Source organism: Nematostella vectensis, chromosome 4 (genome assembly GCF_932526225.1).
Source record: "Nematostella vectensis chromosome 4, jaNemVect1.1, whole genome shotgun sequence".
Lineage (NCBI taxonomy): Eukaryota > Metazoa > Cnidaria > Anthozoa > Actiniaria > Edwardsiidae > Nematostella > Nematostella vectensis.
Window position 1 is genome coordinate 1,790,419 of NC_064037.1, and position 25,041 is coordinate 1,815,459.

The following is a 25,041-nucleotide window of genomic DNA, read 5'->3' on the forward strand; positions in this document are numbered from 1 at the left end:
TTTTCGTGGATTTAATGTAATTGCACTGTAATTACCCTGTGTTACAAATTTTTGCACTGAATTACATTTGAACTGCACTGCTCTCATACAATCAGAATCGATAAATTTGTCCATGTATATTATTAATTAAGAAAATATCTCTAAAGAAATTTGTTACAAATACAATATAATCCCGAATCTAATCGCCTATTTTAGACTTTTTTCTCACTATCGTAAAGAAATTGGAGCCTGCATTCCCCTGTCCAGAGGTTGCCATAACTTGCCGTGTATAGCTCACGGGCTCGTATTGTCCAGCGGTCATCGGCTCCAGGTTTGTTTGCCCTATTTCCTGTCCAGCAGTTTCCGGTAGCTGACCAGTATAACGTGCGGACTCATAATAATCTCCAGAAGGAGCGAGTTTGAGTCCCGATGGCGTGATAAGCCCGTGACCAGTAGTGCCCAGTCCCATCAGCTCAATCTGCTGACCCTGTTCCGCAGGCTCAACTGCCATTTCTGCTGACTTAACATCTTGATCCTCGGAATTTATCTCGTGTCCCGGAAGTTTCATACCCTGTCCCGCGAAATTGATACGCTGTTCTGAGGTTTTGATACCCTGTCCCGCGGATTTGATACCATGTCCCGCGAAATTGATCTGCTGTCCTTGCTCCTCTTCATTGATCTCATCTCCTGTGTACTGCATCCCTTCCTCTGCGGACCTCAAGCCGTCGCCCGCGCCTCCTGTCAAGGCCTGCTGCTGCTGGCGTTGCTGCTGGATGTCGTTGCATGAGAGCACGCGATTCTCCGCGCCCAGGACCACTGGTCTACAGTCTAGGTCCACCTTGCACCGCCCGAAGTCGTCCAGACACGCGGACTCCTGACACGGATCCATCCCGCACATTGTCTCGGGCTTCTTTAGGTAGAACCCCCGCCAGCCTGAAAATGAATGTTTCCACAGAAACACACGAAGAGATGGTGCCAGCGTTAGTAACAATTCAAGCTGATTTTGCTTTCACGATGGTGATAGCTTGGAATTTTGATCCACGGGATGGCTACAGCTAAATACCAATTTTTCGCACTCTAACGTTGCGTGAGAGGGGATTGAATCGAGTCGATGACCGAACAGCATCTTGGGACTCTTTTAGGTGACGCAATCTTAAGCATGTTGATGTGATACTGAATAAAAGCTAGAGAATGGTAGGTTTTGATTTTCTGCTCCCGGAATGTCTTTGTTATTTAGATTCAAAACTTTAACAGTGGAATCTTTCAAAGCTAATTGTGTCTCCTGTAGTCGTCCCGTCATGCTTTTTGCTTATCAGGTCGACCCAGCCCCCCGTGCAACCAAAAAGTGGCCAAAAGAGATATACAGCTACCAGCACCCTAAGCATACTGATCACTGATGGATAACAAAGTGACAAATAATCCAAAATGGCTACCCCTCTTACCCTTGCATTGTTTGATACGTGAGCCATACTCGTCTAAGAACACTGGGTTGCAGTTCGTGTCGGTTACACACTTTGCGTCGTTCCTATTGAAGCAACCAAACTCCTCGCAAGGGTTAAACCCGCACACTGGCTCCGGATTCATGTCTCCAAACATTCCCGGTGGGTGGGACGGTCTTATCACTGAAAATAGAATGTGCGTGTGTGACGCAGAAGCCGACGAATATCATCCGTGAGGGCCACAGGACACAGGTCCTTTTGTTTGTGCTTTGCGGGTTACACATGAGAAAGTTTTCAACAAAAGAAGAAGCCAAGACAGAATAAAACGGACTTTTCATTTTTTTCTTCGTCTGTTTATGTTTAATGCGTCATAACGTGAACCTTGGCTTACCTCTCTGCATGCGTATGTTTAATGCGTCATAACGTGAACCTTGGCTTACCTCTCTGCATGCGTATGTTTAATGCGTCATAACGTGAACCTTGGCTTACCTCTCTGCATGCGTATGTTTAATGCGTCATAACGTGAACCTTGGCTCACCTCTCTGCATGCGTATGTTTAATGCGTCATAACGTGAACCTTGGCTCACCTCTCTGCATGCGTATGTTTAATGCGTCCTAACGTAAACCTTGGCTTACCTCTCTGCATGCGTATGTTTAATGCGTCATAACGTGAACCTTGGCTTACCTCTCTGTTTTGGGCATGGTTGTGTATTGCACACTTGGATACCAATCAAAAGGTCTTGATCACACTTCTTGCCAGGCTCAGTGGTGTGACAGCGACGTGTGCGCTTTCTCCATCCCCCACCGCAAGTTTTAGTGCACTTGGTGAAACCGGTCCATGGACCGTACACCTCGATACCCGCAGATCCCTCGGAATTACCCGAAGAGTCCTCGAAATGACCCGCAGATTCCTCGTTATTTGTCGAGTTCTCGATTCCGGCTAAAATTTGGAATGTGTTCATGTGTAAGACGATTATAAAGCAGATAAGAGGGGTAGAGGGTAGGTAGAGAGGGAGGGAGGGAGGGGCTTATTGAGGGGGGGCTTAAAAGAGATGGGGAGCTGCATAGACCCTTGACCACGCCCCCTCAGTAGACTCACCTGGACACGCCCCCTCAGTAGACTCACCTGGACACGCCCCCTCAGTAGACTCACCTGGACACGCCCCCTCAGTAGACTCACCTGGACACGCCCCCTCAGTAGACTCACCTGGACACGCCCCCTCAGTAGACTCACCTGAACACGCCCACTCAGTAGACTCACCTGGACACGCCCCCTCAGTAGACTCACCTGGACACGCCCCCTCAGTAGACTCACCTGGACACGCCCCCTCAGTAGACTCACCTGGACACGCCCCCTCAGTAGACTCACCTGGACACGCCCCCTCAGTAGACTCACCTGGACACGCCCCCTCAGTAGACTCACCTGGACACGCCCCCTCAGTAGACTCACCTGGACACGCCCCCTCAGTAGACTCACCTGGACACGCCCCCTCAGTAGACTCACCTGGACACGCCCCCTCAGTAGACTCACCTGGACACGCCCCCTCAGTAGACTCACCTGGACACGCCCCCTCAGTAGACTCACCTGGACACGCCCCCTCAGTAGACTCACCTGGACACGCCCCCAAATTGCAGTTTCTTGTCTCCACTAACCCCTGCGGGCACTGGTTCCCACGAACACACGTACACTTCCGACTGCGCGTTTGCGTGGCCTGGGCACCACAGCTTTGAGAACACACCGACCATTTGGACCAATCAGAGACCTTGCATGGATTCCCATCATCTGACACACGTGACATTCCTACTGATGCCACGTGACCCACTGATGGTAATTCAATTGGGAGGTATTCTGCTCTCGGTGAGTTCTCGTCTGCTATCGGGGCGTACTCGTTGGTTTGGGATTCGGTTGATTGCCTTGTCTTGTCCTGAATGTTTGCTTTCATCTTTTTTCTCTGTTTATCCGGGAAAATTACTTTTATCGTAGTCCGATATTTTGGCGTCTGTGTGGGTCTGTTTTTGTCAGCCATTGGTTTGACGGTGTCTTCGGTTGGCTGTGAAGAAATTGCGTCTGGATCCCCCATACGATCATGTTGCTGCGTCATGTCAACTGTGTTGTCTTGACCTGCCTTCTGCTGCTCTTTGCTGTATTGTCCGCCCCCCTGGTCCCCATCAGGCGCCTCTATATTGAAGTCGCTCGTGTTGTTTGATCTAAACTCATCTGATTGCTGGATGTTTTCCTGCCCGAGTAGATATGCTGCCCCAGGGTCTGTCATTGTTGTCTCGGTCGGTTGAGATCCTGAAGCAAGAATTCATTGATGGCTGGAGACGTGAAAATGATCATGACAGAAGCCCGTGATGGTGGTAACCGATGATGAAGTTGATGATAGATAGATAGATAGATAGATAGATATGTTTATTTAAGACCTTTGGCAGTTCATTTACAATAAGCTGAATAAGAGGCATCAGTCAGAACACTTAGCACGAACAAGTTACGTATTATATATATAGATTGATAAATTAAATTTAGAAGTACAAAAATCGCTTAGTCTGTTTGTGCGAGGCCCTGGAGTAAGAGCATTGGTACTCCCTGACCTGAGAGAATACCCATGAAGGTGGATACCATGCGCGCTAAGCACGGATTTGGGCTTTGACTCGCGCGCGGACAGAAGAAACTTATGACACGCCTCTCCACGCCGCGTGGAGAGGTTCTGCAGGCCAGTTACTTCCAGAGCAACCTGATAACTCAAGCCAGGGAGTATGATGCGAAGGGCTCTACGCTGTACACCCTCAATGACATATTCAGGATAGTCCTGCAGGGCTGACCATACGGGCGAGGCGTATTCTAAGACTGACCTTATCAGCGAGATGTAAATACGGACCAGATATTTAGTAGGTACTGATCTCCTAAGAAGCCTGAGTGCATATAGGTCAATACGTACGTAATTATTGCCTCTATCGAGAGATTCTAAGATGGTGTGAAGAAAATAAATCAATGCGTGCACAGTGGATTTACCATTGACCGAGAATCATTTATGATTGGATTGGAATCTCTCCCAGATAGAAACTGCCCTGGAAACATTGCAGAAGGGTTCGCCATCCTCTTAGATGTTTTCTGTGGCCAGTGGGACACACAAAACAACGATTTTGTACTCAAACATGTACTACAAACTATGTGGCAGCCATTGACGGTGCCGCTGACCCCTGTCCAAAAATGATGGTGATAACGATGACGATAATGACGTTGATGAGATGATGATAACGACTACAAGACGACTACGATGATGATTGCGACTATGTGATGAAAATGGTGGTGGGAATGATTATTACAAGCTAGGGTGTGGTCGAAGCAAAAGCTGGAGATGACTTCTATGACGATAATAGTGATCATGATGGTTCATGATGAAAATGATGATGATTATGAGAGACCATGATGATTATGAGAGACCATGATGATTATGAGAGACCATGATGATTATGAGAGACCATGATGATTATAAGAGACCATGATGATTATGAGAGACCATGATGTTTATAAGAGACCATGATGATTATGAGAGACCATGATGATTATGAGAGACCATGATGATTATAAGAGACCATGATGATTATGAGAGACCATGATGATTATAAGAGACCATGATGATTATGAGAGACCATGATGATTATGAGAGACCATGATGATTATGAGAGACCATGATGATTATAAGAGACCGTGATGATTATGAGAGACCATGATGATTATAAGAGACCATGATGATTATGAGAGACCATGATGATTATGAGAGACCATGATGATTATAAGAGACCATGATGATTATGAGAGACCATGATGATTATGAGAGACCATGATGATTATGAGAGACCATGATGATTATAAGAGACCATGATGATTATAAGAGACCATGATGTTTATAAGAGACCATGATGATTATGAGAGACCATGATGTTTATAAGAGACCATGATGTTTATAAGAGACCATGATGATTATAAGAGACCATGATGATTATAAGAGACCATGATGATTATGAGAGACCATGATGATTATGAGAGACCATGATGATTATGAGAGACCATGATGATTATGAAAGACCATGATGATTATGAGAGACCATGATGTTTATAAGAGACCATGATGTTTATAAGAGACCATGATGTTTATAAGAGACCATGATGATTATGAGAGACCGTGATGATTATAAGAGACCGTGATGTTTATAAGAGACCATGATGTTTATAAGAGACCATGATGATTATAAGAGACCATGATGATTATGAGAGACCATGATGTTTATAAGAGACCATGATGTTTATAAGAGACCATGATGTTTATAAGAGACCATGATGTTTATAAGAGACCATGATGATTATGAGAGACCATGATGATTATGAGAGACCATGATGTTTATAAGAGACCATGATGTTTATAAGAGACCATGATGTTTATAAGAGACCATGATGTTTATAAGAGACCATGATGATTATGAGAGACCATGATGATTATGAGAGACCATGATGTTTATCAGAGACCATGATGTTTATAAGAGACCATGATGTTTATAAGAGACCATGATGATTATAAGAGACCATGATGTTTATAAGAGACCATGATGATTATGAGAGACCATGATGTTTATAAGAGACCATGATGATTATGAGAGACCATGATGATTATAAGAGACCATGATGATTATGAGAGACCATGATGATTATAAGAGACCATGATGATTATAAGAGACCATGATGTTTATAAGAGACCATGATGATTATGAGAGACCATGATGATTATGAGAGACCATGATGATTATAAGAGACCATGATGATTATAAGAGACCATGATGATTATGAGAGACCATGATGATTATGAGAGACCATGATGATTATAAGAGACCATGATGATTATGAGAGATCATGATGATTATGAGAGACCATGATGATTAGAAGAGACCATGATGATTATGAGAGACCATGATGTTTATGAGAGACCATGATGTTTATAAGAGACCATGATGATTATGAGAGACCATGATGATTATGAGAGACCATGATGATTATGAGAGACCATGATGATTATGAGAGACCATGATGATTATGAGAGACCATGATGTTTATAAGAGACCATGATGATTATGAGAGACCATGATGATTATGAGAGACCATGATGATTATAAGAGACCATGATGATTATAAGAGACCATGATGTTTATAAGAGACCATGATGATTATGAGAGACCATGATGTTTATAAGAGACCATGATGATTATAAGAGACCATGATGATTATAAGAGACCATGATGATTATGAGAGACCATGATGATTATGAGAGACCATGATGATTATGAGAGACCATGATGGTTATGAGAGACCATGATGATTATGAGAGACCATGATGATAATGAGAGACCATGATGATTATGAGAGACCATGATGATTATGAGAGACCATGATGATTATAAGAGACCGTGATGATTATGAGAGACCATGATGATTATGAGAGACCATGATGTTTATAAGAGACCGTGATGATTATGAGAGACCATGATGATTATGAGAGACCATGATGATTATGAGAGACCATGATGATTATGAGAGACCATGATGATTATGAGAGACCATGATGATTATAAGAGACCATGATGATTATGAGAGACCATGATGTTTATAAGAGACCATGATGATTATGAGAGACCATGATGATTATGAGAGACCATGATGATTATAAGAGACCATGATGATTATGAGAGACCATGATGATTATAAGAGACCATGATGATTATGAGAGACCATGATGATTATAAGAGACCATGATGATTATAAGAGACCATGATGATTATAAGAGACCATGATGATTATGAGAGACCATGATGTTTATAAGAGACCGTGATGATTATGAGAGACCATGATGATTATGAGAGACCATGATGATTATGAGAGACCATGATGATTATGAGAGACCATGATGATTATGAGAGACCATGATGATTATGAGAGACCATGATGATTATAAGAGACCATGATGATTATGAGAGATCATGATGATTATGAGAGACCATGATGATTAGAAGAGACCATGATGATTATGAGAGACCATGATGTTTATGAGAGACCATGATGTTTATAAGAGACCATGATGATTATGAGAGACCATGATGATTATGAGAGACCATGATGTTTATGAGAGACCATGATGATTATGAGAGACCATGATGATTATAAGAGACCATGATGATTATGAGAGACCATGATGTTTATAAGAGACCATGATGATTATAAGAGACCATGATGATTATGAGAGACCATGATGTTTATAAGAGACCATGATGATTATGAGAGACCATGATGTTTATAAGAGACCATGATGTTTATAAGAGACCATGATGTTTATAAGAGACCATGATGATTATGAGAGACCATGATGATTATAAGAGACCATGATGATTATGAGAGACCATGATGTTTATAAGAGACCATGATGTTTATAAGAGACCATGATGTTTATAAGAGACCATGATGTTTATAAGAGACCATGATGATTATGAGAGACCATGATGATTATAAGAGACCATGATGATTATGAGAGACCATGATGATTATGAGAGACCATGATGATTATAAGAGACCATGATGATTATGAGAGACCATGATGATTATAAGAGACCATGATGATTATGAGAGACCATGATGATTATGAGAGACCATGATGTTTATAAGAGACCATGATGTTTATAAGAGACCATGATGTTTATAAGAGACCATGATGTTTATAAGAGACCATGATGATTATGAGAGACCATGATGATTATGAGAGACCATGATGTTTATAAGAGACCATGATGTTTATAAGAGACCATGATGTTTATAAGAGACCATGATGATTATAAGAGACCGTGATGATTATAAGAGACCGTGATGTTTATAAGAGACCATGATGATTATGAGAGACCATGATGATTATGAGAGACCATGATGATTATAAGAGACCGTGATGATTATAAGAGACCGTGATGTTTATAAGAGACCATGATGATTATGAGAGACCATGATGATTATGAGAGACCATGATGATTATGAGAGACCATGATGATTATGAGAGACCATGATGATTATAAGAGACCATGATGATTATGAGAGACCATGATGATTATAAGAGACCATGATGATTATAAGAGACCATGATGATTATGAGAGACCATGATGATTATAAGAGACCATGATGATTATGAGAGACCATGATGATTACGAGAGACCATGATGATTATGAGAGACCATGATGATTATAAGAGACCATGATGATTAGGAGAGACCATGATGATTATAAGAGACCATGATGATTATGAGAGACCATGATGATTATAAGAGACCATGATGATTATAAGAGACCATGATGATTATAAGAGACCATGATGTTTATAAGAGACCATGATGTTTATAAGAGACCATGATGATTATGAGAGACCATGATGATTATGAGAGACCATGATGATTATAAGAGACCATGATGATTATGAGAGACCATGATGATTATAAGAGACCATGATGATTATGAGAGACCATGATGATTATGAGAGACCATGATGATTATGAGAGACCATGATGATTATGAGAGACCATGATGATTATGAGAGACCATGATGATTATGAGAGACCATGATGATTATGAGAGACCATGATGATTATGAGAGACCATGATGATTATAAGAGACCATGATGATTATGAGAGACCATGATGATTATAAGAGACCATGATGATTATGAGAGACCATGATGATTATGAGAGACCATGATGATTATAAGAGACCATGATGATTATAAGAGACCATGATGATTATGAGAGACCATGATGTTTATAAGAGACCATGATGATTATAAGAGACCATGATGATTATGAGAGACCATGATGATTATGAGAGACCATGATGTTTATAAGAGACCATGATGATTATGAGAGACCATGATGATTATAAGAGACCATGATGATTATGAGAGACCATGATGATTATAAGAGACCATGATGATTATAAGAGACCATGATGATTATGAGAGACCATAATGATTATGAGAGACCATGATGTTTATAAGAGACCATGATGATTATGAGAGACCATGATGATTATAAGAGACCATGATGATTATGAGAGACCATGATGATTACGAGAGACCATGATGATTATAAGAGACCATGATGATTATAAGAGACCATGATGATTATGAGAGACCATGATGATTATGAGAGACCATGATGATTATGAGAGACCATGATGATTATAAGAGACCATGATGTTTATAAGAGACCATGATGATTATAAGAGACGATGATGATTATGAGAGACCATGATGATTATGAGAGACCATGATGATTATGAGAGACCATGATGATTATGAGAGATCATGATGATTATGAGAGACCATGATGATTATGAGAGACCATGATGATTATGAGAGACCATGATGATTATGAGAGACCATGATGTTTATAAGAGACCATGATGATTATGAGAGACCATGATGATTATAAGAGACCATGATGATTATGAGAGACCATGATGATTATGAGAGACCATGATGATTATAAGAGACCATGATGATTACGAGAGACCATGATGATTATGAGAGACCATGATGATTATAAGAGACCATGATGATTACGAGAGACCATGATGATTATGAGAGACCATGATGTTTATAAGAGACCATGATGATTATGAGAGACCATGATGTTTATAAGAGACCATGATGATTATGAGAGACCATGATGATTATGAGAGACCATGATGATTATGAGAGACCATGATGATTAGGAGAGACCATGATGTTTATAAGAGACCATGATGATTATGAGAGACCATGATGTTTATAAGAGACCATGATGATTATAAGAGACCATGATGTTTATGAGAGACCATGATTATGAGAGACCATGATGATTATGAGAGACCATGATGATTATAAGAGACCATGATGATTATAAGAGACCATGATGATTATAAGAGACCATGATGATTATAAGAGACCATGATGATTATAAGAGACCATGATGATTATGAGAGACCATGATGATTATAAGAGACCATGATGATTATGAGAGACCATGATGATTATGAGAGACCATGATGATTATGAGAGACCATGATGATTATGAGAGACCATGATGATTATGAGAGACCATGATGATTATGAGAGACCATGATGATTATGAGAGACCATGATGATTATGAGAGACCATGATGATTATAAGAGACCATGATGATTATGAGAGACCATGATGATTATAAGAGACCATGATGATTATGAGAGACCATGATGATTATGAGAAACCATGATGATTATAAGAGACCATGATGATTATAAGAGACCATGATGATTATGAGAGACCATGATGTTTATAAGAGACCATGATGATTATAAGAGACCATGATGATTATGAGAGACCATGATGATTATGAGAGACCATGATGTTTATAAGAGACCATGATGATTATGAGAGACCATGATGATTATAAGAGACCATGATGATTATGAGAGACCATGATGATTATAAGAGACCATGATGATTATAAGAGACCATGATGATTATGAGAGACCATGATGATTATGAGAGACCATGATGTTTATAAGAGACCATGATGATTATGAGAGACCATGATGATTATAAGAGACCATGATGATTATGAGAGACCATGATGATTATGAGAGATCATGATGATTACGAGAGACCATGATGATTATAAGAGACCATGATGATTATAAGAGACCATGATGATTATGAGAGACCATGATGATTATGAGAGACCATGATGATTATGAGAGACCATGATGATTATAAGAGACCATGATGTTTATAAGAGACCATGATGATTATAAGAGACGATGATGATTATGAGAGACCATGATGATTATGAGAGACCATGATGATTATGAGAGACCATGATGATTATGAGAGATCATGATGATTATGAGAGACCATGATGATTATGAGAGACCATGATGATTATGAGAGACCATGATGATTATGAGAGACCATGATGTTTATAAGAGACCATGATGATTATGAGAGACCATGATGATTATAAGAGACCATGATGATTATGAGAGACCATGATGATTATGAGAGACCATGATGATTATAAGAGACCATGATGATTACGAGAGACCATGATGATTATGAGAGACCATGATGATTATAAGAGACCATGATGATTACGAGAGACCATGATGATTATGAGAGACCATGATGTTTATAAGAGACCATGATGATTATGAGAGACCATGATGTTTATAAGAGACCGTGATGATTATGAGAGACCATGATGATTATGAGAGACCATGATGATTATGAGAGACCATGATGATTAGGAGAGACCATGATGTTTATAAGAGACCATGATGATTATGAGAGACCATGATGTTTATAAGAGACCATGATGATATAAGAGACCATGATGTTTATGAGAGACCATGATGATTATGAGAGACCATGATGATTATGAGAGACCATGATGATTATAAGAGACCATGATGATTATGAGAGACCATGATGATTATGAGAGACCATGATGATTATAAGAGACCATGATGATTATGAGAGACCATGATGATTATAAGAGACCATGATGATTATAAGAGACCATGATGATTATAAGAGACCATGATGATTATAAGAGACCATGATGATTATGAGAGACCATGATGTTTATAAGAGACCATGATGATTATAAGAGACCATGATGATTACGAGAGACCATGATGATTATAAGAGACCATGATGATTACGAGAGACCATGATGATTATAAGAGACCATGATGATTATAAGAGACCATGATGATTATGAGTGACCACGAGAAAGACAATAGAAGCCTTAAAAATGCTTGCGATTAACCATACGCATTTAGAAATGTGTAGAACTTAAAGCGAATAACAAGAAAAGAAAGGAAAATAATCACGAAAACATAGTCATACTAAAGGGTTGCAATAGTTAACTAAACTTTGACATCACACTACGCATGACGTCACATACCTGTACATTGCTTGGGCTCGCACCAGGCCCACTGCATGGTTGGCTTAACACAGACTCCATTCGCCAGTCGTTTTCCCGCGCATTTCCTCTCTCTAACCTTGAGGCGCTCGGAACCACAGGGAGCGGAACAACTCGACCACTCACTCCAGGGATTGACTTCCGGTGCCTTCATAGTTTCCATAGCAACCGGCTTACCTTTCCAAAGAGGTAGGGGATTTGGGTGTACGTAAACAGAGTTCGGGGAATCTAAAAGATATGACGTGTTTAGACTAAGAATTTTAAAACTGTGCTCCATTTCTGAGACTTACACTGTAAAAAGAAAAAAGTCATTTCAACTCCTTTGAAAAAGTCGTTTTTTTTACACCAGGACGACACCTTCAAAAGAGTCGTTTCCACTCTTCCAAAAAACAACTCTGAGAAGAGTCGTTTTGACAGTCATCGTAAAAGAGTCGTCTTGACTCTTTTAAAAGGGTCATTCTGACTATCTTGATTTGGGTATTATCATAGAGTTGATCCACAAAACAAATTTCAAGAAGAGTAGTTTTGAATCTTCAATGGTGTTGAATCGATTTCTTGTCGTTAAAACGAATCTTTGGAGGGGTCAAAATCGGTTTAAGAGAAAAGAGTTAAATAGAGTTGCTCACCTTTGCACGGCTTCAGTCCTTTACACGCCCGCCACTCAACGAGGCTTCCTGTGCACGGCACATGCGCAGACAGGCCTATCTCCTTACCCGTGTCTGTGTCTAGGCACTGTCGCGTACGTATAGTTAACGCTTGTCTCCCACATGTGCTGGAACACGTCGACCAAGGACTCCACTCGCTCATGTCAAAGCGCATCACCTTCATCGGGGCTACCGGCAGATAGTCATCGACTGAATCTGAGTAACTTTCGTCTGTAATTTGTGGCGGCTGTTGCTCTATTTTGGTAGCTCCTGGGATCTTAATGTTGGCTTGAAGTCCTTGCTTGGTCTCCACGGGGTTAACTTCCATAGCAAGACCATCGGGATGGCTGTCTTGTTGATTCGCAGTCGCCTGGGCGCGTGCCGGTTTTGCACCATTTGAGTTCTTAGAGTTTTTGAGCCCTTGCTTGATTACAACAGGGTGTTCTATTGCCGTGAGACTATCGGGATGGCTGTCGTGTTGATTCTTAGTCGCCTGGGTACTAGGCTTTCCGCCATTGTCGTGTGCTGGTTTCGTATCATTTGAGTTATCAGAGTTTTGGGTCTTGCTCGGTTTGTCAGTCGTCCCGGAGTACCTGAATTCTGCTGGACCTGTTTTGAATGCATCACTTTGGGCGAATTGTTCCTGCTTTGATCCTAACGGACTCAGATTCTCGTGTTTTGCAGCCCAATCAGCATTCTGGGCTTCCAAAAAGACATGGTTTTGTTGCTTTTCCTTTTGCGTGTTGACCTTTTCGCGCGCCAAAGTTTTCGATGGCTGTTCCATCACGGCCGGTGTATTTTCTTTAGGGGTGTCCATCTTGATTCCACCAGCTGTCGCCCTGCTCTGCGTCTGTTGGTTCCTCTGTCTGGCTGTACTAGGCATCCTTGCCGTCCCTGGCTTCGTCACAGACTTTGCCACGAGCTCTTCTTGACTTGGATCCACTTTTTGATGTCGCAGTCGCATGAGGACACGACTTGGTACCGCTTTCGTACTTTCGAAAACTCTCTTCACTACATTCCTCCACGCCTTCTGTAAAGCACTGTTTCGTTGTCTGTGGCTTGTATCTTCGGATGTGGCCATGAAGGATTTGAGACTCCCTGGCAAGAGAGCCAGGTAGTACTCCTCTTCGGGCTCTGTCTTGTGCAGGGAATTCTTCAAGCTCCCTTTAATTTTGCTTTTGCTAATTGACTTTTTGTCTGCGGCATTTTTGGATGCAAAAAGGGGTTGTTGTATCGGAAGATACCCGGATGTATGTAACGTTTTGTCACTTGAATCTCTCTCATTATGCTTTTCGTCCTTCGCATCATTGGTTGACGAGTGCGCATGCGTAGCTTCATTGTTCACTGGGATCCACTCATTGCTGTCAATCTTTTTAGTTCCCATAGAAACAGGCAACGCCTGACCCGTGTTCTCATTTACCACCGAGACCTGAATCAAATCTTTTCTCTTTCCTTTTTTAACCGTCATGAACCGTCCCTTCAGCGGAGCTCCCAGGCCTTTAGCAACCGAGCCTAAACTTCTCTTTGTCCAAATTTCTCTGCGTAAATTCCCGTGATTCTCAACGCCGTAGTCTGTAATAGCTCTAATCTTTCTCTCTCGCTCGGTGCCTTTGAGTTCACTTTCAAATCCACCTTCAACGCTACTTCTCGTAGTGCCTGCGTTATCTTGAAATACCTCTACGATATTGTTCCCGTTAGATTGCTTTTTGTGCGGTGGCAGCTTGCCGAGGCTTTGTTGAATTTTAAAGTTCGATCTTTTATCTGCTGCCAAAGCACTTTCGTCAACCAGATCTATCACGGACTCCTCAAGGGTCTGTCCGACTTTCCGGACATTGTCTGTCAATAAAAGGGCAGATAAGTAAAGATCCTTTTGGCTAAGTCGAGTGTTACATGGTGCTACTAACATAGTACCAAGTACAAGCACACAACTTGTTTTTTTTTTCAAGCATTGTGAAGTCTTGATCGAAGTACTTTATGCCTGTGTTTGATAATCAATAACCTTTTTCAAAGAATAGAACATGTTTTAAAGTCAGTTTTACTTATCACAAAACTATTAAACTTATTTGTTTGTATTCTACGTTAAAGGGCAAAAATATTTATCTTTTATTTTGTCAACAAACGAGTATAGCAAAAGAGATAAATTGATAAAACTGGAGATAAAACTCAACCGACAACATACTGGATCTAAGAAAGCGTGTAGTCAGGCCATCGCGAATCAATAGAGCAGAGAATTCGAAACATAAAAATCAAAGCTCGCTAACCCGACGTCATTGTTTTTGCTTTCCTAGCAATGTTTTATTTTTCAATATTTTCTAAATAATAGAGCTCACCTTTATTGTCAAATATCCCCTTGGCACTATGGAAGATAAGGAACAAATAAAGCGCAAAGAGGATAGTAAATAATATTGAGAAATTTTTTGTCGCCATCTCAAAGTAAAAGAGCAGTCGAGGAGGAAGCCCTTGACTGGTCAAGTGACGGGTGGTCACATTCAACCTGTCGAACGAACACTCGCACACCCAAGGAACCAGTGGATACTAGCGAGGGAGACTGATCAGAGGAAAGGATTATAAGAGAAAACTAATGATAAGATAATGATAATAATAATAATGGAGACAAATAATGTTAATATCAGTGATGATTTATATGTCTGATTTATTACAAAATTATGAAAGCGGCATTACTGGCTGGGCAAAATTGAAAAGCCGAAGACCTTTCAATATATTCACCTTTCTAAGGAGGTTCATTTTATCGGGTAGAAATGTATCGAAAATTATAAAAGGGAGATCACTTCCATGTATCGTAAGTTAGTATTATGAAATGTTCTCACTCCCGCCGACTGGCAATTAGCGATAGGGGGGGAGGGGGTCTTGGCTAAATGCCTGCTTCCCCCTACAATATCAAATGGTTCCATATGAAAACAAATTTATATAAAGCAGGAGTTGAAGTTAGAGAATAACATCAAAGTTGTCCAACCGTTCAGCAAAGGATGTGTTAAAACATTTTCAACTTTTACAAATTATGGAATCTGGAATTGTTGTTTTGTCTCTTACGGATCCTTCAGATTGTATACTTGCTAATGCAAGCGGCAATTTTGCATGGTGAGATAACAATACGTTTATAAAAAAATCCGTATTATTTTGCCAAATCAATCGTCTGTAACCAAAGCAGCCGAGAGGCCGTTTCTTGGCTTGCGAGTCAGGTGCTAGCAAGGGTTGGGCCCAGGCCCCTACCCCCCCCCCCCTCACCCTCGGCCGCCGAAAACGCTTTTTTCTTACCAAAGAAGACCGAAATCTTGAACGGTTGTCATCTATGACAGGCAATGCTGGCTGCACTTCGTACTGAAAGGGGCTTTTGTCATGCGAATATTCAGTGGGCCACTCAACAATCTGCTATTACATTATTAGGGACGGAAGCTAGTTGGAATAATCATCATATATCAACCTGAAGTGGAGGTCTAAAAAGATTAGTTTCGATCCTTACGTGGCCCAAAAAGAAGCTTCTTGCGCAGACTACATGCGCAATTGATGGTACAGTCCCTTTAAACTTGCCTTTCTGATTTGTGCGTCTTATTCCGTTATTTTTTAGCTGCAATCATGGGCCAATGGCAGCTTGACGGGTCGGAGTAGGGTTTGAGGTCAGTACACCGCTCTAATCATAGATTGCGATTTAAAACCCTGCAACTTTCCTCCCTATCTCAATGAAAATAGAAATGCCATATTTTGGGGATTAATGTCTTTAGATTAGAGGAAGTGCAGAAACTCGCAAACCGTTTGAAGTTAAATACTCGTAGTTAAACTGAACTGTTCAGAAACATCAGAGCATACGTGGGCTGTATGTTAATACAAAAACAGCTTTTACCACGCAAAACAGTACACTACACTGATGCTCTAATAAGCGTGCATAAAGCTCTCATTCTGCCATCAAATGATAATTGAATTGCCATGTGATATCGGGGTGCATATGCGATAAAATGCTCCCCACACTTATTATGTATTGGTAAGACAACTCCCCCCCCCCCCATGAGGCATTCTCTCTATACCATATTTGAAACTCGTTAACACCCTTTTATGATTTTTCTCAGCCTCTTTAATAGTCCCACCACCGAGCCAGGTCCAGCCCGGCACACGGGCGACCGTGTTCAACAATTGGCCTGAATGCCACGCACAGGTCCCAATCAAGGTCGACCATTATCCAATTATCTTTACCGTGCACTGACTGGCAACAGCAGATGGTGGTAAAAGATGGTTGCATACACCTAAGTTTGATATGACATGCTTTCACAACACCACCAGCATCGCATGGATCAAAACAGCAACAAAATGGTATTACAAGCCCGGAGCTAACGACTCGGGATTTTACTATAAAACACATGGAAGAAAATGGGCTTCAATTTTTTAATCGACTTAGTGAAACTATTGATTCTTCTCTTTTAAATCCACATTTTTTATAGTTATTGGAAGCAGTATTTACAATTCTACAAAAGCGACAAAAATTAATCGGATGGCGTAAGTTGAACCACACCGGTCCAAACCACTTGGTGGCTTTACTATCTTTACTGCCATATAGTCAACTCTAGGGATACCTTAGGCTTAGTTCAAACGTCGTATTATCCATGAGCCGTATTCAATGCAAATAAAGGTGAAACAATCGACTCATTGATAATACGACGTTTAAACTTAGCCTTAAAAACTAAGTCTTGTGTTCGTTAGTAAAACTACACTCTTACGAGAATATTTAGGTGAAGTGTTCGATTTGAGGAGTCATTCAATGTATTTCCAACAAAACAAACAATTCGTCTACAATTCTCCTTTAGCAGAGATGTGATTGTACGATTAATTTCATCTAATATTTATCCACATCATTCGAACAATAAAAACGACTTCATGCCCATAGCATATCATATACGGACAAGATAATTCATCGTGGTAACACAATGCTCAACACGTTGTGCTGTTTAGCGCATTCTTGTTGCCAAATTTATCTCGGATTCATCTCGTGACAGTGCTTTCTTTTCGTGTTCGGAGTCTTAAAAGGTCCGTCGGCGCGGAACGAAGCTGATCGTCGCTTGCGCGGTGTCCCTCCGACCGTGGGTACGGGGGCGCTCGGGGTTGCTCCGGAAATTCTTCGAAGACGTTCCGTAGTGTACTCGGAGAAGTCCGCGAGGTCCTCGTCGCTGTGCGAGGCTACAGAGGAGGCCGAACTGCCCTTGAAACAGAGCATCTCCACGTGCTCCTGCATGGTGGAGGCGATGTGGACGGCGCCAGGGGACACTGCCGCGCCCAGCACCCGAGGGTTCTGGATCTCCAAGAACTTGTGCACGAAGGAGCTTGGGGAAAAGACAACACGTTAACACGCTGATTTAGGGAGGGGAGGGTGAGCATGGACGTGTATTAATAAAGGCGGCACGTCCAGGTTAACACGCTGAGAGGAGCTACGGAGAGGAAGGTGAACATGGACGAGTATCAAGACAAGACAACACATCCAGGTTAACATGATGAGAGAAGCTAGGGAGAGAACAAGTATCAAGAGAGAAGCAGAGAGTAAGAGAAGGAAAGATAAGCAAGGATGAGTAAAGAGAGAGGGAAAGCAGGGCATTAGGTACCCGCAACAGAACAAGGCACAGAGAAGAGGCGCCGTCAGGATTTACCAAGAAAAGTATAAAACCTACGAGTACTTGTGTCTAAACAATTGGTAACCTGCATAGAGACGCTAGAAGGGTGAAAGAAGGGGTCCGCGGACGAGAGAAAAAAAATCGGAGCTAGCGGCCGGGGAGTCAAAGGATGGTGCGAATGGAAATGATTCTGATCTGTACAGATAACAAGTAATTATCACTTAATGATGATGACGACGATAAAGCTAAAAGAATGGAATTCCCTCGCGTCAGTTCAGTACGGATCTTACTTGGCATTGGGCGAGGAGAAGGGTGGGATCTCACACACGTCCAGGGAGTTGAAGTGAGTCACAAACAGGAACGGCGCGTTGTACGCTGAAAACACAAAAGTCAAATATTAAAAACCCACGAGAGACGGAGGCCCTCCCCTAATAATCAATAACTTCAGAACACAAACTACTATTAGCAGCCAAGAAAGAGGCCAACTTTACAGGGGGGGGGGGGGGGGGTAGGTGAAAGCACGGGAGATTTGTTGTGATGTGTCATGGGGGCGGGGTCAGACGTGCCACGTGTTACCAAATAAAGAATAGAGGGATGGATTGGGTAATATTCCTTTTTCCTTTCACAGTCCTTTTTGCCATCTTAACAGGCAAAAAAAAAAAAACATTAGAAAGCATTTATGAGCGTGAATGATGGGGGAGACTTACCCACAGCGAGCGGTAGTCGAGTCCACATCAAGGTCTTCTCACGAGTTTGTCGACCGGCGCCATTCACGAACACACCAAACTCTGCAATGAGGGGAAAATAGGCCAATCTAAATTTATTTGAAAAATAGAGGAGATGGGACAGGGAACTTTCAATATGGTATAGCTGCCGGACTAGGTTGCTATTTGCAATGACTTCGTTAAACGTCTTCCTAAGGACAAAGCACATAAATTTGGACTAACATAATACACGGTTTACGTAGTTTATCCAACATCTATCTGCTTGTCAGTATAAACACCGCGAGTACAGCCATGTCTACTCACCATTAAACAAAGCAAGAACTCTTCACCATATCTACTCTCCATTAAACAAAGCAAGAACTCTTCACAATATCTACCCACCATTAAAGCAAAGCAAGAACTCTTCACCATGTCTACCCACCATTAAACAAAGCAAGAACTCTTCACAATATCTACCCACCATTAAAGCAAAGCAAGAACTCTTTACAATATCTACCCACCATTAAAGCAAAGCAAGAACTCTTCACCATTTCTATTCACCATTAAACAAAGCAAGAACTCTTCACCATATCTACTCACCATTAAACAAAGCAAGAACTCTTCACCATTTCTACTCACCATTAAACAAAGCAAGAACTCTTCACCATGTCTACTCACCATTAAAGTAACAACTCTTCACCATTTCTATCCACCATTAAACAAAGCAAGAACTCTTCACCATGTCTACTCACCATTAAACAAAGCAAGAACTCTTCACCATGTCTACTCTCCATTAAACAAAGTAAGAACTCTTCACCATGTCTACTCACCATTAAAGCAAAGCAAGAACTCTTCACCATATCTACTCACCATTAAACAAAGCAAGAACTCTTCACCATGCCTATTCACCATTAAACAAAGCAAGAACTCTTCACCATATCTACTCACCATTAAACAAAGCAAGAACTCTTCACCATATCTACTCACCATTAAACAAAGCAAGAACTCTTCACCATATCTACTCACCATTAAAGCAAAGCAAGAACTCTTCACCATGTCTACTCACCATTAAACAAAGCAAGAACTCTTCACCATGTCTACCCACCATTAAAGCAAAGCAAGAACTCTTCACCATGTCTACTCACCATTAAACAAAGCAAGAACTCTTCACCATATCTACCCACCATTAAAGCAAAGCAAGAACTCTTCACCATGTCTACTCACCATTAAACAAAGCAAGAACTCTTCACCATGTCTACCCACCATTAAACAAAGCAAGAGCTCTTCACCATATCTACTCACCATTAAACAAAGTAAGAACTCTTCACCATGTCTACCCACCATTAAAGTAAAGCAAGAGCTCTTCACCATATCTACTCACCATTAAACAAAGCAAGAACTCTTCACCATGTCTACCCACCATTAAAGTAAGAACTCTTCACCATGTCTACTCACCATTAAACAAAGTAAGAACTCTTCACCATGTCTACTCACCATTAAAGCAAAGCAAGAACTCTTCAGAATGGGCCCCGGGGGAAGTCACGTCAAGTACAGCAATGGGAAAGATGTTCAGCTGGGCCGCTCCGTACACCGCGAACGCGAGCGACGTGTCTTTCGGGTCAAGGAACTCTACAACAATTCAGAACACTATTGGTCTTTTCGATAAAGGGACAGTGGGCAATTTTAAACACTTTTGCTCATTTTGATTAGTAAAACGAAAGCCCTTGCAATCGCGATAGTGGCCCGGAAAAAAAACAACAGCGACAACATAAAAAATAAATAGATAACAAAAATGATCGTGTAACATCTGGCGCAATAAAAATCCACTAAAGCGATGTAACATGGGTAGATTGGGTGATTACTCACCGGTGACTGTGTGCTGTCGAAGATCTAGACTATAGAACTTGCCGATGCCATAGACAACACTGTGGGAAGTGAAGTGAATACAGTTGCAAGGCTCACACGTCTCCACCTCCTGAAAACAACCGATAAAAGGTTAATATGGGTGTGTCAGCCCCACCAATGATGGGCTAATATGGGGGTCTCGGACCCGCCAATGATAGGCCAATATGGGTGTGTCAGCCCCACCAATGATGGGCCAATATGGGTGTGTCAGCCCCACCAATGATGGGCAAATATGGGTGTGTCAGCCCCACCAATGATGGGCCAATATGGGTGTGTCAGCCCCACCAATGATGGGCAAATATCGGTGTCTCGGACCCGCAAATGATGGGCCAATATGGGTGTATCAGCCCCACCAATGATGGGCCAATATGGGTGTGTCAGCTCCACCAATGATGGGCCAATATGGGTGTGTCAGCCCTACCAATGATGGGCCAATATGGGTGTGTCAGCCCCACCAATGATGGACCAATATGGGTGTGTCAGCCCTACCAATGATGGGCCAATATGGGTGTGTCTCGGACCAATATGGGTGTGTCAGCCCCACCAATGATGGGCCAATATGGGTGTGTCAGCCCCACCAATGATGGGCCAATATGGGTGTGTCAGCCCCACCAATGATGGGCCAATATGGGTGTGTCAGCCCCACCAATGATGGGCCAATATTAACTACTTATTAACCGAGAGTGAGGTCATGCCGGGAAATATCAAACTGCGGCTTTGGCGTATCGGCCGAGGCTTTGCTAGGTCGATGCACTAAAGCCGAGGTTTAATATATACCGGTAAGACCGAACGGTTGAGGTTAGTAAGTTGTTTATTATATGGCTTTTTAAAATAAAAATGACAAGAAAACAAATCAACTTTCGCTTTCGCGCGAATATCTATTTGTTTATCGATCGATATCAAAAAGGCGGGAAAACAAGAAACACTGGCGCGTTGCCAAATCAAACATGTAAATGAGTGAAAAGATTCAACAACAAGTAATTGGACGACTTTTGGAAGCTAAAGGTTTTATCATAGGTGAAGTTGAGCCAAACAATAACAAAGAAAGCTGAGTTGTCAGTCTTCACGGCATGAATGGACTGTTTAGTTCGAAAACTCCACGGTATGTAGAGAACAAACTTCTGAAAATAAAAATGCCAATCGCTTTGTGCTGCTTTATGATTTGATGTAAATATTGCATTCACAAATAACAGGTAGTACTTAACTTAAAGAGACTTTTCTGGGTCTTTACACCCCTTGTTATTTATTTATTTGTTTGTTTATCTGATATAAATAACTTAAGCTTTGTATTTCTTGACTATCGGTGACGGCTCGTGATCTTATTGTTTTTCTTTTTGTCAAAATTTTCCTCTTCAATCTCTTCAGGATAATAAAACTCCGACTCAAAGTGCTCGTCCTCTTCCATTATCAACTTTAAGACATGTTTGTTTCTTTTTTTTTTGGGTGGCTTTGGTTTTTTGGTCGATTTTGTTTTAGCGAAATTCGTGCAACCGAACAAAGCAACACAAAAAAGCTCACAAAATGTCCCGCTCCGAATACGGAAAAAGACGGCCCGCTGGTTAAACATTTCTGTTTCTTCTGGGTGTTCGCTACTCGAATGTTCGCTGTCGCTCGTTTTGCAGTTTGAAGGGGGAAAAAAATTCAACAAGCAGAAGATTGTGAATTTTTTTTTCGTAGGGCAATACGGAATTCCGTAATGCCCTCAGAGACGGGCAATACGGGAATTTCACGGCTACAAATTAGCCAATCACAGCGCGCGTACTATCGTAGCCATATAATAAAGTTGTCTCAGCCCCACCAATGAATAGGCCAATATGGGTGTTTCAGAAACAGCAACGATATTTTGCCAACATGTTTTGACCCGGGGCCAGCATAGGGCCAAAGGGTGAAATATTTCAAGATCCCAGTTTCAACCCTCGCGAAGAAAAAAAAAAGGAGGCACGATATGATCCAAAATGTTTAGACAGAACCAGTAAAATATGACCAAACAAAGAGGTACCTTTCTGCTGCAGTAAGCACCCATGCCGGCATTGTAGCGCAGTAGATGGAGCTTGTTGGGCGTTGCCGCGCAGATAAACTGGTTCCCGTCACACTGTCCGACTGCAAAAAGGTGGCAGTTCTTGATCTTGTCGATTGGGTGCGACTCCAAAGGTTTCAAGGGCACGCTAGAATTGGTCTGGCGAGCACGAGACGTCAGCTGCTTCAGATCCACGGCGCACAACACACGCTCCTTGCCTGTAAAAGAACGAGGACACTCAAAGGTGACCAATATCCTTTTAATTTGCTTGGGATTATAGCACCTTTACTAGTGTTCCATCTTGAACAAATAATTTCCAGCCTTAAACATTTGTAGAGATTTGAGACATACACAGCCTGAGCTAAAAAACATTGCGCACTCCTCCAAACGAAGCGGATATTTTTTACGCTCAGCTTGCGGCCACTCTAAAATATTTACAACTCACTTGGACTACAAAAAATCAATTTAACTCATCTTGCAGAGGGTTCTTACCCGCGGTCATGATAGCGAGGTTGTGTTCTTACCCGCGGTCATGATAGCCAGGTTGTGTTCTTACCCGCGGTCATGATAGCCAGGTTGTGTTCTTACCCGCGATCATGATAGCGAGGTTGTGTTCTTACCCGCGGTCATGATAGCCAGGTTGTGTTCTTACCCGCGGTCATGATAGCCAGGTTGTGTTCTTACCCGCGGTCATGATAGCCAGGTTGTGTTCTTACCCGCGATCATGATAGCGAGGTTGTGTTCTTACCCGCGGTCATGATAGCCAGGTTGTGTTCTTACCCGCGGTCATGATAGCGAGGTTGTGTTCTTACCCGCGGTCATGATAGCCAGGTTGTGTTCTTACCCGCGATCATGATAGCGAGGTTGTGTTCTTACCCGCGGTCATGATAGCCAGGTTGTGTTCTTACCCGCGGTCATGATAGCGAGGTTGTGTTCTTACCCGCGGTTATGATAGCCAGGTTGTGTTCTTACCCGCGGTCATGATAGCGAGGTTGTGTTCTTACCCGCGGTCATGATAGCCAGGTTGTGTTCTTACCCGCGATCATGATAGCGAGGTTGTGTTCTTACCAGCGATCATAATAGCCAGGTTGTGTTCTGGCACCAGCTCGATCTGGAAGGCTTTGCCGATCCCTGGGACCTCACGTGGCTTGGTCTTGCCCGGATTGGTGAGGGAGAGAGCGTATAAGCCCTCCTCTGCTCCAAGTAACACGAGCTGTTAGACAAATGACAAAATGTTCCGGTTAGCGTTGTTGAGGGTGGTGGAGAGGTGACCTGCCTGGTGGTTAGTCGCTACCAGGGTTGCAACACGATTTCCCTTGCCTGAGCCAAGGTAAATTTCTCCTTAAAAAGTGTAGCCTTGTCCGGGTTAGCGAGTTAGTATCGCCTTCTCCGACTGCCTTTCTGCCGTGCTCCCTCGCCTCCCCTACCGTCCCTCTCGTCCACGATAGCTAAAATAAACAATTCACTAGGCTCGTACCTCCTCGTTCAATAGCTTGGTACAGTTGATGTCAACTTTCTCATCTCCATCAAGACGCAGCAGTATGTTTCCAAGCAGTTTCTATAACACACAATAGTATACTTCAGTTTGTTAACTTGACTGCTTCGACATTTTTGTTGCTTGAAGTTTATTATAGCAATTTTTTTACCAATTGCGCATTTGATGATAGCCTCATTCTATATTCGAAGATCTAATATCCCTGGATTTACATA

The 25,041-nt window shown here is 41.9% G+C and overlaps 2 protein-coding genes across 4 annotated transcripts in view; both read right to left on the bottom strand.

Moving 5' to 3' along the window:
• LOC116616159 lies at positions 1-15,577 on the bottom strand. The gene is made up of 7 exons (XM_032378094.2): positions 15,424-15,577; positions 13,076-14,929; positions 12,432-12,677; positions 3,031-3,714; positions 2,104-2,358; positions 1,422-1,601; positions 1-912 (listed from the first exon to the last, which is right to left on the bottom strand). Exons 1-7 carry the CDS (start codon positions 15,518-15,520, stop codon positions 179-181), a joined length of 4,050 nt encoding a protein of 1,349 aa, XP_032233985.2. The 5' UTR covers positions 15,521-15,577; the 3' UTR covers positions 1-178.
• Positions 15,578-17,474: 1,897 nt separating this feature from the next.
• LOC5509206 (citron Rho-interacting kinase) overlaps positions 17,475-25,041 on the bottom strand; it is a 32,405-nt gene continuing 24,838 nt past the window's right edge. For all 3 annotated transcript variants that reach the window (XM_048727218.1, XM_048727219.1, XM_048727217.1), the window contains 8 exons: positions 24,809-24,889; positions 24,400-24,544; positions 23,314-23,549; positions 21,276-21,384; positions 20,904-21,038; positions 19,413-19,493; positions 18,996-19,080; positions 17,475-18,420 (listed from right to left, as the gene is read on the bottom strand). In XM_048727218.1, the coding sequence (XP_048583175.1) occupies positions 18,072-18,420; positions 18,996-19,080; positions 19,413-19,493; positions 20,904-21,038; positions 21,276-21,384; positions 23,314-23,549; positions 24,400-24,544; positions 24,809-24,889 (1,221 nt within the window). In that variant the 3' untranslated portion in view covers positions 17,475-18,071. The remainder of the gene's footprint in view (positions 18,421-18,995; positions 19,081-19,412; positions 19,494-20,903; positions 21,039-21,275; positions 21,385-23,313; positions 23,550-24,399; positions 24,545-24,808; positions 24,890-25,041) is intronic.